This window comes from Stegodyphus dumicola, chromosome 7 (genome assembly GCF_044657685.1).
Source record: "Stegodyphus dumicola isolate Sdum_Otavi_A_Nest chromosome 7, ASM4465768v1".
NCBI classification, from domain to species: Eukaryota; Metazoa; Arthropoda; class Arachnida; order Araneae; family Eresidae; genus Stegodyphus; species Stegodyphus dumicola.
In genome coordinates this window covers 136036771-136055014 of record NC_140774.1, presented here as the reverse complement: position 1 = coordinate 136055014, position 18244 = coordinate 136036771, and the positions used below count along the sequence as shown (strand labels likewise).

Genomic DNA, 18244 nt, shown 5'->3' with positions numbered 1-18244 from the left:
GGTTTTAATTGAATTTCTGTTCCTTTGAGATGATATTAAAAAGTTTTCTAATAAAAAATTATGTATAAATATATATATATGTTTGTATGTTTGTGTGTGTGTGTGTGTGATGATTTGGCAATGTCGATTACGATTATAATAGATGTTGTAGCACAAAATAGTAGAAGATTGCGGCAGATTTTTAAAGATTTTATTACTAGAATTGATATCTGCGGTCACAAATAACTTGGTTTTAAGACATTTAAATTTTTGATACTGTGGGCCAGTCTAGATAGACCGAAAAGAGGAAGCAAAGTGCGATGGAATCAGAACGAAATTTCAATTCATATTGGGTTAATTTCTGTTTCAGTACATTTTGATAATCAATAATGCTCTAAAACTGTTATTAGCTGTTGTAAGTTTTACTTCGCGAAACCGTTTAAATCACGAGCATTATGTGAAAGTCATATGATTTTTATTAATCTAGAAATAATACAGTCCAGAAATATTTGTTATAAGCAATTACTATTTTTAAAATAGAGAGGGGTATACCCATATTAAATGAATAATTGAGGGGCTATCCCTAATTTAAGTTATAATTTTGATTTACATATTTTTTATTTTACATATACATATTTCCACGTTAAAATCTAAAGGTTGATATCTGCAGGTAATTTCTAATTGTTACACTTTTTATTTCAAATGTCTTGAGAGGTAAATATTAAATTTTCAAGCAGGTATTTATTTCAAATAACTCTAATTTACTGAATAAACCACTAAATAACTTATTTAAAATAAGTAAATTACGAAGCCTTTCCAGGTAGAACAAAACTCGAAAACGAGACATCGAAAAAGTTTTTAAGGACGGCCCTAAAATTAACTCTTCGCTTGGATAAGTGTATTCAATTAAATATGGATTAGCTTGAAACACTGCGTAATAATAGTGATGAGGTATTCTTAGAACTTTAAAACAGCCCTCGTAAAATGCTTTGTGTGTATTACGAGAGATTTTACGAGGGACGAAAATAAATTTATTAGCTCCATGTATAGATATTCTGGAGCATTTCTCACGTTCGTTTTTAATGGTAATAAAAAATAATATAAAACTGGACTGCAAATCATTAAAGTCTCAAACCTTTTCTTCAAATTTTTGGCATCCTTAGCATTAATGACATAATAATGCTAATTAATCAACAGGAAATGTATTCGCGGGGCGCATGAAATTGCTTTAGAATAAGCCACCATTTTGAAATCACTAAATCACTGATTTATTCTATTATGAAAGCTAAAATACAATATGGTGTTAATAAAAATGAATTCTTTTCAGTTTGAACTATGTATTTTCGAGTTATGTTATTACTTTTCTCCTTTCTTTCCGCGTGCCTTTGAGGTGTAACTAAACGCTTACTCGACGGTATTCGAGAGGTCCAGGGCTCGAGGTCTCAGCGAGGGCACTGCACATTTTTTATGTAATTTTTTATAAGATACTAATAGACTATTATTATAGTAATGCATAAATTATTCTTTGCTATAGGACGAAAAATCATCCTTAGGGACAAACTGCGAATGTAAGTGTGAGAAATGTTTAGACTATGAAGTTCTTTGTCCAACTAGTCACGAATGCATCCCAAAGAAGAGGTGGTGTGATGATATCGTGGATTGCCCTGATGATGAGACGAACTGCCCAAGTGAGTGTTTTTTGCCTTTCTAAGTAATTCATTCGGGAATCTTCTATATTAACTCTACAATACAAATCCAATTTCTTCAATTGTTTCAATTTGTCCTTCTTGCATATTAACTCTTTCGCATCGGTAGAGGCCAAAATCTATTTCATTCAAACATCTAAAACCCCCATATATATGTATTATTGTTGGAATGGATTTCCTTCCTCCATGACAAGTAGAATGCTACATCGCTAACAATAACCTACTTGAGTAAAGCGACAACTTCTGTCTTGGACGCTTTCACCAATGTGTGCAGTTTCCCTTTATGGCAGTATTGCAACTTCTAGCATCAATATGAAATTGCATTGACAGAAAACAAAGGAAAAGGAAGATGCGTAACTGAAAGAGCTACTTTTACTCACTTCAAAAGAATTATTGGCATGTCCTTTAACAACCTCGAAAGCAATGAGCAATGGACTAACGTGATGAGGCACTAGGTGGAAAATGATTCAGACGTTCGGGTGATCTGCTGATGTCTGAATGGTCGGGCGTTTTGGGCGACTTCCATGTGAAAGAGCTAAATTTAAAGTAAAATAGCATGGTACTTTCTGATTATCCTCACCTGAAACGTATGCATGAAACAACATACTCTATCGCCAAAACAGGGAACTTGTTAAGCTATTTATTTATGGACAACCCAGATATGAGCGCGAGCAGCAAACAAGAGCCTGTTTTCCGCCTTCAAACTCTATATTCATTTTTCTGATTCTGATTTAATCTTTGTTTCTGTTACTTCCGAGTATTTGTTTCTTGTTAGGAATCAAACTGGGATTGGGAAATTTGTCGGGTGAGGGAAAAGAAAGCATTGCATTTCTTCAGAAATATGGCGTTTTCTTCAACAAAATAGAATGCAAATTTTATCTTCCATGAAGTTGTACTTTTTAAACGACAGAATTCTTTCTTATCCAAATATTATGAATCGAAATTTGTGCAAATCTTTGATTTTTTTATACGAAAACAGATCACTGCGTGCATGAGAAGAACGACAGAGCCCAGTGTGCTCGATGCCCATTTTATATAATTCACTGATGTTTTTGAAGCTAAAATGGATCGCTATGTGCATTGGGAGAACACTGAAAAAACTGTATTTTGTTATAGATATTTCTTGCTTTGTTAATTAACTGCATGTGTATGCAACTTTTAATGCTCCGACTTTTTTTAAGCTGATGTTTTTCACTTCTAAATTTGGCAAAAGATTAGTCTGCGATGGTTGGGGGCATTTCGGGAAGAGGTTCGGGTAATCAGAAAGTGCTAATACCGTAAATTGAATTCTGTTTTAGTCTATGATATTATATATTTGATAATAGCATTTCTAATTCATTTTCTTCGTCCTCTTAGTTACAACGGAAATACCAGTGACTCCAATTGGTAAGTTTCCTAATGCTTGTCTTTTTCATTAGCCTTGTTGATGTAATAAGCATTGGAATCATTAAACAGAAACTGTTTCCTAATTTGTTTATATAATTAATGTATTTATTTATTTAGTTATTGCTTCAAGAAGTTATTTGTATCTGAAGTGAGAATTACTGCTCGAAAAATAAAGTCCAGCTTGAAAATATTCGCTCGATCTAACTTACCATTTTCAAGCTGTCTAAAATATAATGAAATGATTATATATTTAGCGAATAATGTAAGCAGGATACTTAACTATTAAAATACGCGAAACTTTGGACCATGGTAACACAGTAGTCATGATTTAGCATATTAATTTAATGAATAACAGATGGTTAACCAACGATTTTTTCGTGAATATTTTCTCTGATTCCATGAGTTCAAGTTTAACGATTACGTGTGACTGGGCTTATCTTCTATCATCCAGCATGTTTCTCATAACAATAAGGGAAATATGCCTTTCACTTACAGGTAGTTTTTAGTGTAATACAATTTTCTTCATGTATAGCAAGCACCCTTCAATAAACGTATCTAAATCCAAAGTCAACCCTCCACTATCTCGCTGGAAATTTCTCAGCATTTCGCACACACATTTCGGATGTTGCAATACCCAGTTCTAGTGGACTATTCTTTTAAATATATCATCTATTCCCAGCATATCTATGCTGCATGCACGAGGATTCAATGCACACGGCCTGAGCTGATCACCACGAGGTGATGACCCGATGAAAATGGCAGCAATTTCTTGTGCAAAAACATATATTAACAAAGTTACTTGAAAACAGATTAATTTCCAGCATAATCCCTTAGCACACACATACTTTCCAGCACTCACTTTTTTTCTGCTTCTCTCTTTTTCTACCATCTATGAGACGAATGCATTTCCATGAGTGAGAGCGATGCAAGGGCCGCAGCCCCGCATACTCATGCGAGTCGTAGTCCGCAAAGAGAGGAACATCGATCCAGTAGAACTGTGCCCTAACACCAGGGTACCTGGGTTCCGAGAACCTACCCTTAGAACAAAAAGAAGTTTTCGAATCTTGAGACGAAATAATCTGAGTATTATCCGCGAACGAGAAGATGAGAAAGTAATTTAAGATGAAGGAATTACTCACAGGTCATCTGCATAATTTTCTATTCAGCTTAGCGCAAATCACAAAGTTTCTCAGCTATGTTGATATTTCGAAGGAGGCTAAAAATTTCAGAGATGACTTTAAGCAGTTCTTGAATATCCGGGCTAATAAACCAGGATAGGAGTCCTTCCAGGATATCTGGTGACGATGCAGGCTTACTTCTCAACTTATCACTGTAGCTGGCTTTGCTCGCAATTCTGCTCCGTCGAGGATCAGTCGTTGTCGGCTCAGGAAAAATTTCTTGGGTGACATCTGGGGGTGGTTTTCTCTGGGTTCTGGGCTGTCCTCCTTTTTCAAACCTCTTCTTGTATTCCGCGCAACTACGGAAACTCTTTACATGCTCCCCTTGGCAAAATATGCAGCACGGTTCTCCTCAGATATCTTCGAGCATATATTACTCCCATGAGGTCATCCGCACTTGACGCATCTTTCCCGGGTTATTGCATAGATGCTGCGTGTGTCCGAAGGCCTGGCAACGAAAACATTGCACAGGCCTTTTCTCCGGGTTATATTTCTCCACACGTATGTCAAAACTGAAGACGTTGTTCAGCTGGAAAATCTGGTTCCCTTCAGTATTTCTCTTGAGTTCTACAAAAAATATGGGCAGTTTGGCTTTTACTCCGTTTTCGCTGCTCTCGAACTGCTCGACCTTGACAGCAGAAAATTTTCTATTCCTCAGATCCCTAAGAATAGAGTCTTCTTTGATAGAAGCAGGGAGCCCCTTCAGAATCACTCTGATGTTCCTTTCGTGTCGTGTTTGTGTTATCAGCCGATAGATGGAATTGTAGAAAAGCCGCTGATAGGGGGCGCACGATATCAATCGAGAATCGGGAAGCGAGAGAATAGGATTAATGTTAAGAATGTTCCGTAATGATATGTATATATGTATATAACTTTTGTAACAATAAAGCATTTATAAAATGCAAGATTTATCCCGATTGAATGAAAAGTGAAAGCCCGACTTACCCCTAGCCGTCCTGAAATTGATAACGGAGATTAAAGTTAACAGTTGGTACGTATGGAATCCAGTATTCCTTTCTTTGAGAAGCTTCATTACACTCTGGTAATCCGCATGACTTTTGTCGTTCTCGTTTCTCTCCCAAATGTTTCGGTTTCACAATACCCGGCACGGTCAAGGCTATATTTGGAAATGATTGATTATTCTAATGGGATACATTTTAGCACCTTTTTATTTAACCAAAACATATATATGTAAGAAACATGACGTCAGCATTTTAGTGTGAAAATAGTAGCTCTCTTATCTACATACAGAAAAAAAAATAAAGCTGATTTTTAGTCAAAGTAAATCTATAGTATCTATGCATTATCTTATAGTAATAAAAAGCATTATTAAAGTAATAAATAAACCTTTCTTGAAGTTCATATTATAGCATTATTCTTAAAAACAGGGCAAAATATGTGTATGCATCAAGAAAGACGTTGATCTGCAGATCTCACAGGGAATTACTAAATCGAAAATTTTTAATAAACTTTTCCTATTTTTCTATTTTAACCTTGCAGTTTTTCAAATAACACTTTAATTCTCTTTATTATAATCCATTCCATATTCCATTCCTCAATGCCCTTTAATTTTCTACATCCTCTTCATCTTCAAATATTTTGTAATGCCTACTTATTCGAAATTGCAGACAGCAGTATCTCGACAGTTATGCAGTTTTCTAGTAATTCGGGAAAAGACCAGTTTAGAATATTTGTGGCATTCTCTGAATTCTCGTACAAATTTCCGCAGATAGGAAAGCGAAAATTATCACTTTCGTCCACTTTCTATGAAAATCAAATATTAAATTAAGCTTTCTGAAAGTACTTTTGAATTCTAAATTCAATAATGGAGAGAATAGAAACTTTTTGGAAATAAGTTTTCTAGTAAATTAATAGATAATTTTAATTCAAATCATGCAAAGAAAATTTCATTGCACAAAAATTTACCGCTTAAAATAATAATTAATTTTAATGTGTTTTTATTTTATATGCAAAGTTTGCCTAAATTTGGTTAAAAGAAGATATCCACTAAAATATTTAATTCCTTTTCTGGAAGTTACGGTCTATGTAGTTTCTTAAACGGAAAAATTCATATAAGTTTCGGAAAATGATAGGAATCTAGTATAGGAATAAAGCATAATTTTTTATTTTATTCTCTTTGAGAAATTTCAATAATTCATTTTTTATTAGCTTGATGAATTTATCGTTAAATTCTGAGCGCTGTTAATTTAATTTCAACAATGTGTGTGTGTGTGAATACGGCAAAGCCTCGAGGGCTATCTGCCTAAGGGGAGGGATGCCTTCGTGGAGGACTTTCTAAGGGGAACTGGCTCGTATACACGTTACACATGAGGAAAACCCCGAAAACGCCCATACAGCCAGCCCGTTCATGGGCTTCGAATCTCCGACCGAACTACCAGTGTTCAGCGACTTTACCGCTTGGCCGCTGGTGGGTTAATTTAATTTCGTATCTTATATAAAATAGAACTGTAATGTCTGGTATGGGATCAACTAAAATTAGCTATCCCAGTTACCATTAACTACAACTACGGTGTTACGAAGGTTCTACAAGGTGAATTATTAGCACCAACATATCTAACTCTAAAACAGCCCCCCAGTGGCCAAGCGGTAAACTGGCCAGCGGCCAAGCTGAAAATTGGTTAATCGGTAACATGTGTAACGTGTATAAGAGACGGTTTTTCTTAGAAAGCCCTCCACGAAGGCATCTCTCCGAACCAAATCAGCACACTCTAAAGCAAACAGATAAAGGTTGTAAGGATTATGTTAATTTTATTAACAGATAAATTTTGAGTTAAACTTCCTTTCCTATCGCTTCTTAATTTCAACTTACCACTTCCGGCCAGAACGCAGTTTTAGAATCACGTTTGAATGCAAGTTAAGGAAGAGCGGTATTTAACCGCGAAGTTCTACTGTCTTAGTCAGAGACAGCCAAAGATTCTAGTTAGCACGCGTCCGCCTTTTTAGGCTACTCTCTCATAAACTATTATTACACTCGGCCGTACTTTAGGCCCTTGATAACTTCGCAGTCAATTAGCGTTAAGGAGCCAGCTCTGGTAGAATTTTGATAGCTTCGGCTATATCTCTTTAGTTAAGATTAGTTTAGTTTAATTCATAGTCTCTTAAGTTGAAGCCCGAGTGTCGGCTTTATTGTACAACTCCAAGACGGAGTTCTGTTAAAATTTAGTTGGAATAATAAAGGGTTATTTCACCCATCTCACTTGTTGTTTTCTACCCCACGATATAAAGAGATATTCGCTTACTAGTTCTTAAGATTATTCACATTCAACTGCAACTTAGAAGTACACAGTACAGAATCTTTACAAGGTAAAAAACAGCTAAATTTATTCTATCTTACCACTTGTGAGGAGTTAAATTAAAGTATACAAATACAAAGTTACCAGCCATCTGTACCTGGCATAACCTCAAGCTTCTTTCACAATTGTTATAAATTCTAGCAGTTAATTTAAATTTTGCAGAGGCTGCAAGCTTCACCTAGGCTGCAAGCACACCACCTTCACAGGATGCGAAGGCAAGTTAATTCTATTAAGGCGTTTTTGGAGACAAACAGGGCCAGAAAATAACCGTAGAAAATAGCCGTGTCACTGATTTACCACGAGGCCACTCAGTAATATCTTGAATATGACTGAACCAGGACTTTTGACCACTTCTAGCGGCAACATCTCGAGAGAGGGAAGTCATTAGTGTCCTTTTAACTATTGTCATAATAGACTGGTAGGTCAGTTTCTGGATATTTGGCTGTAAAACAGAAGCCCCTTTTTTTTGCCAGAAAGTCAGCTGTCTCATTCCCCTCAATTCCGCAGTGGGCCGGGATCCACTGCAAAACAACTGTTTTATTACAATCTGATAAACATGCCAAAAGATTGGTATAGTCATCGACATCTTTAGTATGAGATGGACCAGCAGAGCTGCTCCTGAGTCCGAGAAAATCACTCTAGGAACTTTAGAAACACATTCAGAAAGGCCAATCGGATAGCAGAGATTTCTTCGTCGAAAAGTGACATGGACGAAAACACCAACAGGAGAGTAAAATGAAAACAGCTCGCAAAAAACACCGGCTCCTGCACTGGCACAATCTTCCACCCTAGAACCATTTGTATAGACCCTGAGCCAATGCGAAATAGGGTTATGATTATTCAAAGTTTCCTATGCTACATATTTTAGGATTTCATCACAGTCCTCTGCTTTTAATACACATTCTGACTCAAGTCAAGGCAGATCGAATACGTTTTGGCTTCGATGAGGCAGCGGATTAATAAATATTTCTGTATTCTAAATTCAATGTCAAGTTGAGAAATCAGATTGATGACTTCCTGAACAAAGCCTCTCCGAGTCTCTAGATTACGATCAGTAGATATATGATTACGCATGGTCAGACGAGGAGTTCTAATAATTTTCTCCTTCTGAAAGGCCTGTTATTAGAGTATAACAATAAATAATCAATACTGATGGATTTAACTGCTCCAGTAATGAGACGAAAGACTTGATTTTGAAATTTGCTAAGGAAGTCAACCATTTTCTTAGAAGCAGTAACAATTAGTTCACAACAGTCAGTTATGACAGACAATATATAAATGGAGGCGTTCGGATCATCGATGGTGTTGGCCGTTAAACTTCGTGCTCCGATTTTAGTGGATTTTAGAGGTGGAAATAGCTACAGTCGGTATTTTTCATGTTTTAAAATGTGTGCATAAAGTTTCCTGATCAAGTAGATACCAATTTTGTGAAATTCGACCTGCAAATTTCAAAATTATGGTGATTTTGGATTCTTATTTGTGGTTTAGTGTTGCGAGATTCCAGCAATGGGGTCTTCGTTTTGTGAAGTTTTGGATCGTGTTTTGTGTCAAACAGGTGTAGAAATTATGTTCTACAGCTTCCCTGTATTGCATCGATTTGCGTCATATGTATTTTAGATAAGTATTTACTGAGGTTTGGTTTAAGGTAGATCTGCAGCAACTCCATTTGGATCCCGCCAAGATCAAGAAGAGACAAGGCAGGGTTTGCAAGGGAAGGCAGGGTTACCATATTTGGCAAGAAATCGCGCATTTTGCAACAAAATGGCGATATACCATGGACGGATAGAGAACCTTCTGGAACGAATTCTTACTAGTTTAGCCCAGAATGTTCTCGAACACAAGCCGAAAACTATATAAACCCTGCTGGTACGCGGAGAGCTAGTTAGTATCGTGTTGGTGTCTCGTCTAGCGAGTCAATCCCAACGGAGTTCATTGAGTTGACAGCCATCAGCGAGTGCCGAGTGGGTCGTCGAGTGCACCGAAAGAGTCTCGCAGTATATCGCGGTCAGTGCATCGTCGAGAGAGCGTCTTAAGCTCCGGGAACGACTGAACCGAAGAGTCAGGAGCTGTGCTCTGCGTGTCGTCGAGTGCATCGCGAGTTGTAGCGTGGAGAGTCTCGAGAGTACATGGAGTTCCGAGAACGATCAAGCAGAGACGGGAGCTGTATTCTGGTGCTTTGCAATGAAGCTGTCTCCACCGTGATAACCTGATAACCTGAAGGCTGTGTCGCTGATCGTGTCAGCGTGTTTATAGTAGTTCATCGACGACTGTAAAACGTGTTTTGGAGCTGTCCTGACAATACTGGCTAATAAAGTGTGTTTCGATACTTCATCAAGTAGTGCCGTCATTATTCACTCCAAATCCATACGAACCCCGTACGAACGTGAAGGAAAAGAAAATAACGTAAAAACTGGTGTCAGAAGAAAGAAAAACGCAACAGTATTATATGTTTTTATTTCGTAATACTGTCTTCGAATTTTCTATTTAAAGTCTTATATAGTTCTGGCTTCCTATGTATTCTTCCTTTCGCGATTTGGAGTCCCTCTTCTCAAATATTTGTTCATTTCGTGTCCAGGGTCTATTTTTAGCATTATTTTATGTATACTGTTTTATCTGGATGAAGCTTGAATCCCAGTCCATGTTTTCTTTCATGAGTAGAACTCAATAATATCACAGAAGAATTTTTCTTTACTATTTATTTTTTGTAATGTGTTTTTGTTATTTGATGATGACATTTTTGACGCGTATTTTCCCCAGGTTATTTTACTTTAACGTAAATGTTTGTGCAAAGTAAAATAAAATTAATATTCTACTTTAAAATATCTTTTATTATTTCAGCTGCTATTCTTCCGACACCAGCTCCTGTTCCAGGTAAGAAATGTCAAAATTATTACAGTAAGGGAAGGCAGTATTATATATTTCAGAGCATATTATCTATTCATTTAGCTTAATTTATTTTATTTATGTTACACTTAAGTCTGCAATTTTTTTTTTTTTTTTTTTTTTTTTTTTTTTTAGGTCTAAAAATATAGCTTACGGTTATTTTACGTCTGAGGATTGTTTAAAATCTTGTTTATTCTGCTTAACTTAAATGAAATTAAATTATTTAAAACGATTACACGAATTGAATTTATCTATCTTAAATAGAAAATTTTGTAGCATATGCATAATGTATGATATCAAAAACGTCTTTTATTAATTATACTATTTATACACCATGTCCGCAGAAATTCTTACCCAGCTTTTATTTTTGTAACCGTTGGTCAGAAAAATACTTCCAGTTACAAAAATTGTTTTTGAATCACGCAAATATTCATGTTTGGGCATTTTTAAATTTAAAGAAATTAATTGTATAATAATTACAAAATCTAACCTTTTACCCATTCCTTCGGCTCCTATACTTATATTCAGGAAAATATTCTACTGATTATAGAAAATAAAACGTAACAAGTTTGCCTCCCATACGGCAAAATTTGATTGAGATATTTGATATTAAAATCGGAATCAAATTCAGGGGCAGTATACAAATTGAAGAGAGAAAGGTTTGCCTTTGTACGTAACTAAAAATAAAATATTATTTAGAAAAAACTTTTTCATGTTAAGAGAATACATGACGAGTATTACTATGCAGATTATTGGGAAATATACTAAATATATATATGTATATATATATATATTTAAATGAAAGTCTTATTCGCAGAATCTTATAGAATTCGTGTTCCATGATACACAGTCAAGGTTCAGTATTAGCACATAGCCAACTCGTAATATTATTTTCATTTATTAAAATAGAAAATATTTATATTTTGATGATTTTTTTATTTTTGCGAGATTATTATTGTAAAGCAGGGTTTCTTAAACTGTGGGTCTCGGGACCTGCACCAGAGGGTCGCCAAAAATTTTAGCAGTTTTGATATTTCTTTAACTTATTATAATAATTTTACAATTACTAAATATTTTTACACAATGTATCTGAAAATAGATAAAGATAAGACAATACAGACAAAAAAAAAAACGAAAATGTTTCGACGAATTCTTTTTATAATATAAAGGTTCATTTTCCTTGCTCTCATTTCGTCTGTTACTTATTTAAAATTTTCACATTGTTCTTTATCTTAAAATTAGAAATTAAAGTTGATGACTTAAAACTGCTATAGTATATTACAGTACAGGCGAAAAAATTGACAGTTTCACTTACGCGTGTGTCAGATTTGTGCAATACTTACGGGGTCCTGGGGGTCGCGAAAAAATCTCAGTGATAAAAAAGGGTTGCGACTGAAAAAGGTTTAAGAAACTCTGCTCTAAAGTAATAAAATTCATGAGAAAATTAATAACTTTTTTATACATATAAGTTACTTGATTCAATATTCTTTCGTCATACCAAATGAAACAAAATTAAGAATAAAAACACTAGTAAATCGCAAAAGAATACCATTAAATGGCGTTTAAGGAGCAACAAAATCGACCGCGAATTAATCTAATTTATTTATTAACCGACCCCCATGTTTCAAGTTCAAAATCACCTCACACATCGATGGTTTTGAAATTAAATATCTCGGTCAGTTTCTGTCATAAAGGGTCAAACTTCTTGTGTGTTTTTATAACGAGTACAAAATGTTTATAAATATAAGGACTCGAAGAACGTGTAAAAAAATTAGATTTCGTATTTTATTCAAAAATATTTTTTCCATTTAAGAAACGCATGAAGTTTAGCTTCATTTAAAGCATTTTTGCAGTAGAAACGCATGTACACAATTAACGATTGCGGAAATAAAGGCGAGGTAAGGGTTTTTCTGGACATGTTGCATGAATATTAATTTAATTATTATTATTTAATATTAAATTAAAATTTTTTGTTATAATTAGAAATATAATGTCTTAGTATGAAATGATAACAACCATCAAAATTTTCAGTTTGCTAGGTTTATGGATGCTTAAAGAGTGGATTTTCATAACTGTGAATCTGTAATATAACGTGAATAACAATTAGGTGGCGCAACATAAACTGAACTGAAATGACTCAAAATACTAAGAAACGGCCTTAAGCGTTTCTGAGATCGAAATCTTTATTTTTTTCAGTAAAATTATTACACTGGTGAGAGACTCTGTTATTATTCAGCGGTAAGAGACTGCTAGGGATGCCCAAACGTTTTGTACATTAGAGCATATTCTGTAATATGTGTTAGGCGCCGGCACATTAGTTTAAGGTAAATTTATAGGCTGACATATTTAATAATACGCATAATACACCAAAGAATTATTTCAAAAATACTGTTTTAAGATATAAAAGTTATTTATCCATTATGTAAATTTACAGATTTTTAGTTTATTATTCGTTAGTACAAAATTTCATTATGAAAATGCAATTCTTAAAATCAGTGTGATTGCTTATTGCGTTGGGGATTGCTTCATATTAGGAGAGAATGATAATGTTCCTGCTCGTCCAGCAATTATTAAGATGTTCACTTCTAAGTCGAAATCTGTACTTTAGTTTTGCAATATTCATTCCTGAAAGCCATTACTTACGTAAGTGTGTGGAACCAAAAACGATTTTGTCTTGCATGATACTCTTTTGAAGAATGGAAATTTCTGTCAACTATATTTCATAAGTTCTCATCTGATATACTGGCTTTTAGGACAATGCCATTTTGAATATTCAAAATTTCTAGCTCCATTTCTTCCGTTCTCACTTAAATAAACTCTGGAATGTATGCAGCTATTTCAGTTGCATTTACATGGCAAGAATATAGGTAAAAGGATTAATGAAAAGTTGGCCACTAGTTCGATTGATTTTTAAAACATTTTATTTAACATTCTTCACTTTTTTATTTGTTTAATTGCTCTTTATTTTTTCTTACACTAATTACGCTGCTTTTTTTAACATTTTATTTTTTCTATAATGTTAAAAGTACTTCCTTGAAAGGATCTTAAATCCATGTTTCATTTTTAATTCAATGAAAAGGGTTAATTTTTGCTTTACTAGCATAGTAAGTCTTCAATTCTATAACGAATATGTTACGTGAAACTTAAAGCTTAATTGCTCAATGATCTTTCTCAGATTATTTTTATTACTCTCATTTTCGGAAAGGTTACGTGTAAACATAAACCTTTATCAGTTGATTGCGTCCACGTCACACACATATTTTTGTCTTGGTCTTTTCTTATATAAGATGATCCCGCTATGTTGTATGATATAAAGTCAGATTTTTTAATTATGACTTTATATCATAATCTTTTTTAATTTAGAAACGTAATTAACTGACAACTATGACAATTTTAAATGTCTCTCACTAGTAAAACCACTGGCGCTGTCTGGAGACGGAAAAATATACTTTATATTAAATTCCTAACATACTTCCACCTTATGATATTTTTTATATTTTACATAAAAGTATGAAACGCTAAAAAAACCTTTTAATGTATCTTCAGAAAATGCTACATGTGATATAATGGGCAAGCATATCAACACATTTGACGGCCAAGATATAACGTACGACATTTGCCACCACGTCGTTATGAAGGACATATTAAATGGAATATTCAATTTATCGAGTAAGTACCATAAAAATATTTTTAAATGTTTAGATGACCGAATAATTGCTAATATCAGTAAATAATACCAAATATAAAATTACGAATAATAACGAAGGGTATATATATATATATATATATACAAAAGCAAATTTAACTTTAAGATTTATTTAGCATTTGCTTCATTTGCGGCATTTTTAGCTTCTCTTTTTTGTCAATATTCTGTTTCGTACATGCTGTTGTCTCCAAAAGAGAAAAAAAAGGCAGTATATTTAAATTAGTTATTTAAAATCGAAGATGACGTGACTAGTATCTTTTGATTAATTGAGTGATTTCACTATTTTACACATAATATTTTAGCGATCTATTCCTTGCTTTAGCTAGCCATAGCTATTTATTATGAATCAGAATATTGTTCATGTGTTCCTAATACTTAAGAAGGTAAAAGAAATTTAAAATAATTAAATAATTTAATTTAGATGAGATTTTTTTAAAGTTTGATTGAAAGTTTGTTCCCTCTCGATTACAATTTAGTTAATTATTTTACAAATGTTTCCTTAATATTTCATTCTGAATATTATGTTTGCTTTTATTACGAGTTGTGATGCATTTATCTGTTTATCTGCTTTTTAGTTTTTGTAATACGCTTGTAAACCTCTACGTTAACATGAGTTAACAGAGAGGTATATAAAATTTCGATTGATTTACTTCACATATTTACGAGTTTATCTAATTTCTTTGAATTTTTCTGTTATTAAAATTGTGTGCATTTTCATCGTGATTACCCTATGAGTAAACGATAAGATTTTTGCAATGAGAAAGTTGTAACGCTTTGTATGTTTGCTTTATTTTTAATCATCTCAATGATAAAATCATTCTCATTTTATCATTATTTTGATTTGTTCATTATTTACTTGAAGTACAGACTAAAATAAAAAATATATAAAATTTAGGGAAGATAAATGTAGTTATGATAAACAGCATAACAAAGTGTACAGAAGTTCAAAAAAAATTTTCCGCTGTTAAACGGAACACGAGTTAAATTAAAGAATTTTTTCCCACCATTGAAATTTTTAAGTAATGAAAAACAAGATAAAACAGTGGATTAAATAGATTTCTTAATTACAAGTGTAATCAGTCAACTCCTGTTGATAAACAATACCACAATCCCCTAACAAATACAGGTTCTGTCATAATTTTGATTTTCGCTAAGAAGTAAGAAAAACTTCACTCTTTTTTTCATGTTGTCAGGAACTGTTGAATAACTTGTGGTGATGATGTCTTTATTAGCTGAAAAAAGGAGCTTCTTGTTTTTAGACGAAACACAGTTTATTTTGTCATCACTTTACATCTCGATGTACACATCACATAAAACCTTTGATAAAAGCAAATATTTAGCTGCTATAATACATCACTTTGTCTATTTCTTATCTGTGACTGTAAAAATAAACAGATGAGCCAGAAGGCCACAAACTCTGCATTTTCTACATGAATGAAGTAGAATGAAGCAGAAACGTAACAAAAACGGATAACTATGACAAGGTTAAATTTCTGTCACTAGTGAAACTACTGGCGCCATCCAGTAAGGATAAAAACACTTTATACTGAATCCTTAACATATTTCCATCTTTAATTTATGGTGAAGACCAGAAATTAAAGTTACCCTTTACTCAAATGTAATATAATAAAATAAAATAAAATAAATTACTTATTCAAAAATAATATAATAAAATAAACAATAATACTAAAAAAATAATAATAATTTCTTCAGAAATTTTAAATATTTAACAGAGTCCTAAAACTGAGTTTAAAATGTTCACAGAGTTCAATAAGTTCACCATCTGGCTGACAGGATCATCATTCCTGGTTATCTTCAGGGAGGAATTTTATGAAGTGCGCATACAAAAGCTCCTGAAGATTTTTTTACCTCTTCTATTCGTGCATAACGGTCTTTGCTTGAGAAGATTTTTATTACTTTGCCGATAGTCTCTTTCTGTTTTCTAGTTAAATTAGTATTACGTCTTCCGTCTGGATAACTTAAGCTTTTATTTTCGATTTCTGAATGAGAGTTCTAAATATTCTTTTCAGAATCTATTTATCAGTTAATGTTTAATATTTTGTCATTTTCGATATCTGTTTCGAAGTTTTGGGATATTAATTTTCTCTAGGTCAGGTATCCCAATTTCTTGGATGGCTTAAATGATGGAGTCAAAAGAATAAATTTATCGACAATATGTACCTTAAAGACTGTTCATTGTAGCTTCAACTTCACATAACATCGTTGAAAAGTCAAGTTCTAAAAACTTTGTTTTTGTTCGTATTATGTTATTTTGATTTTTCATAGCAATGAATCCTTTTACAATACCCGAGACACCACTAAAATTTTCTAACCGAATTCTTCATTAAAGAAATTTCTTTGCCTTTTCCTTTTCTTTGACAGAAATTTCATATGGAAAAACATAATTTCTGTTTCAACAGTTTGATAAAAATCTTTTCATTCAGAAAATGATGCTTACAAAGTTTCAATTTTTTTTTTTTTTTTTTTTTTTTTTTTTTTTTTAATTTCAATTTTTTTTTATAATTCAAAGTTTCAATTTTTTAATAATAATAATAAATGTTATAAGTAACTTTTGTTATAAGTAAATATTCATGCTGCAGTTTCTTTCTTTCCGACACAGCTAAATTGTTGTTAAAAACCCGTTCTGACTGGGGCTAATTATTTTTTTCATCTTTAGCTATTTTGTTCCCTCCAACCATCACAACTCGATAAAATGTTTTGGGCTACAACCACGAGATGACAGATACGCTGGATTAAGAGCTCCCAAACCATAAGCAAGAAGTTCAGAACGCGGTATTATAAAAATCTGTTTTGGAGCAAGTTACGATTTTCCTCCTAGAAGTTGTACTCAAATTCTACTATCATTTTCATAGTCAAATAAAAACTCTTCTATATATTCTACAGGAGCAAAGTGCCATAATCTGAAATATGTCTTAGCTTCAGACCTAATTTCTATCGACTTTGAGATAAATCCTTCTAACTCAGATGCACTATCTACGAAGTCAAAATAGAAGGACTTCTGGAATTTGTCAGTAATCGCTTTGATTTCTTTTAGATTCTTGTTCAAATGGTATCTTATAATGAATTAATAAAAATAGGTTACAAATGGCTCAAAACAACACTCTGTTATGCTGATAGACTTTGATTTTATCTGCCTCCTCCCCCCAAAAATATCTTAAAAATCAATGATCTTCAACTTGAATTTGGAAAAAAGCGTTTCTAGTGTCGGATGCAACAGCAAGAACTTTTTCTCTAAATCTCAATAATATAGCCGGGATTTCTTCTATTAAGTTAGGCCCTTTGAATATGCATTCATTTAAGGATGGTATTCTTCCAACTGTGCACGAGGCATCAAAAACTAATTTGATAGAGAAGTAATGGTATATCTGGCTTAATAACTGGATGGTGACGCAAGTAGTGGCCTCCTCCCTCTTCTAACTTCTTTTTCGAGACTTCCTGTATGGTATTCTCTTCTCTAAAGACTATAACATAATGTTCAAATTTATTTAACTTCTTCACTCTCCTGATAGTGCTAAACAACCTTATTTCTCTTTCATTTCTGTTTGAGGAGTTGTCTGGGTTATTACAAGTCCATGAAAGACCAATATGGTAAAGCATCTCCTCACTTCCAATCAGTTCTTAAGAACACGTCTTGTCTCCTTCCTGGACAACGTTAGAGCGATAAAATTAATTCTTATTATTTCTAGCAACCATAAGTACGGAATTCTGTGTTCTCTCACAGATATGTGAACATTAACATAGTTCTAACACTACTCAAAACAAACTTAATAAATTTAATTTTATATTTAGCATAAGGTTTAGCTTCCGTTTGTGCACATCCAAATACTGTGTGAGCAATAGTTTCTGTACGGAAGGGTTTGAAACCAAGTTCCTTCGCTGTGCTCTTCAAAATTAAATTCGTTTTGGATTCTATGTCTAATAACTTTCTGACTCTCTTAATTCTCTTATTTCAATTAATTAATATTTCTAGTGTCATGAGGGTACTTCTTTTGAACACTGCTGAATTGAGAACATGTTTTTTTACTTTTGCTGAGAGTGCTTGCAGCTTTAATTACTGGTTTCTTTCGTTTT

General features: G+C 33.3%; 1 protein-coding gene across 3 annotated transcripts in view; it reads left to right on the top strand.

The window, feature by feature from the left end:
* The window catches only part of LOC118189478 (hemocytin-like), a 728690-nt gene that overhangs the window by 597205 nt on the left and 113241 nt on the right, over window positions 1-18244 (top strand). For all 3 annotated transcript variants that reach the window (XM_085820839.1, XM_085820840.1, XM_085820838.1), the window contains exons 76-79: window positions 1514-1667; window positions 3042-3071; window positions 10402-10434; window positions 13993-14115. In XM_085820839.1, coding sequence (XP_085676965.1) covers window positions 1514-1667; window positions 3042-3071; window positions 10402-10434; window positions 13993-14115 — 340 coding nt within the window. The remainder of the gene's footprint in view (window positions 1-1513; window positions 1668-3041; window positions 3072-10401; window positions 10435-13992; window positions 14116-18244) is intronic.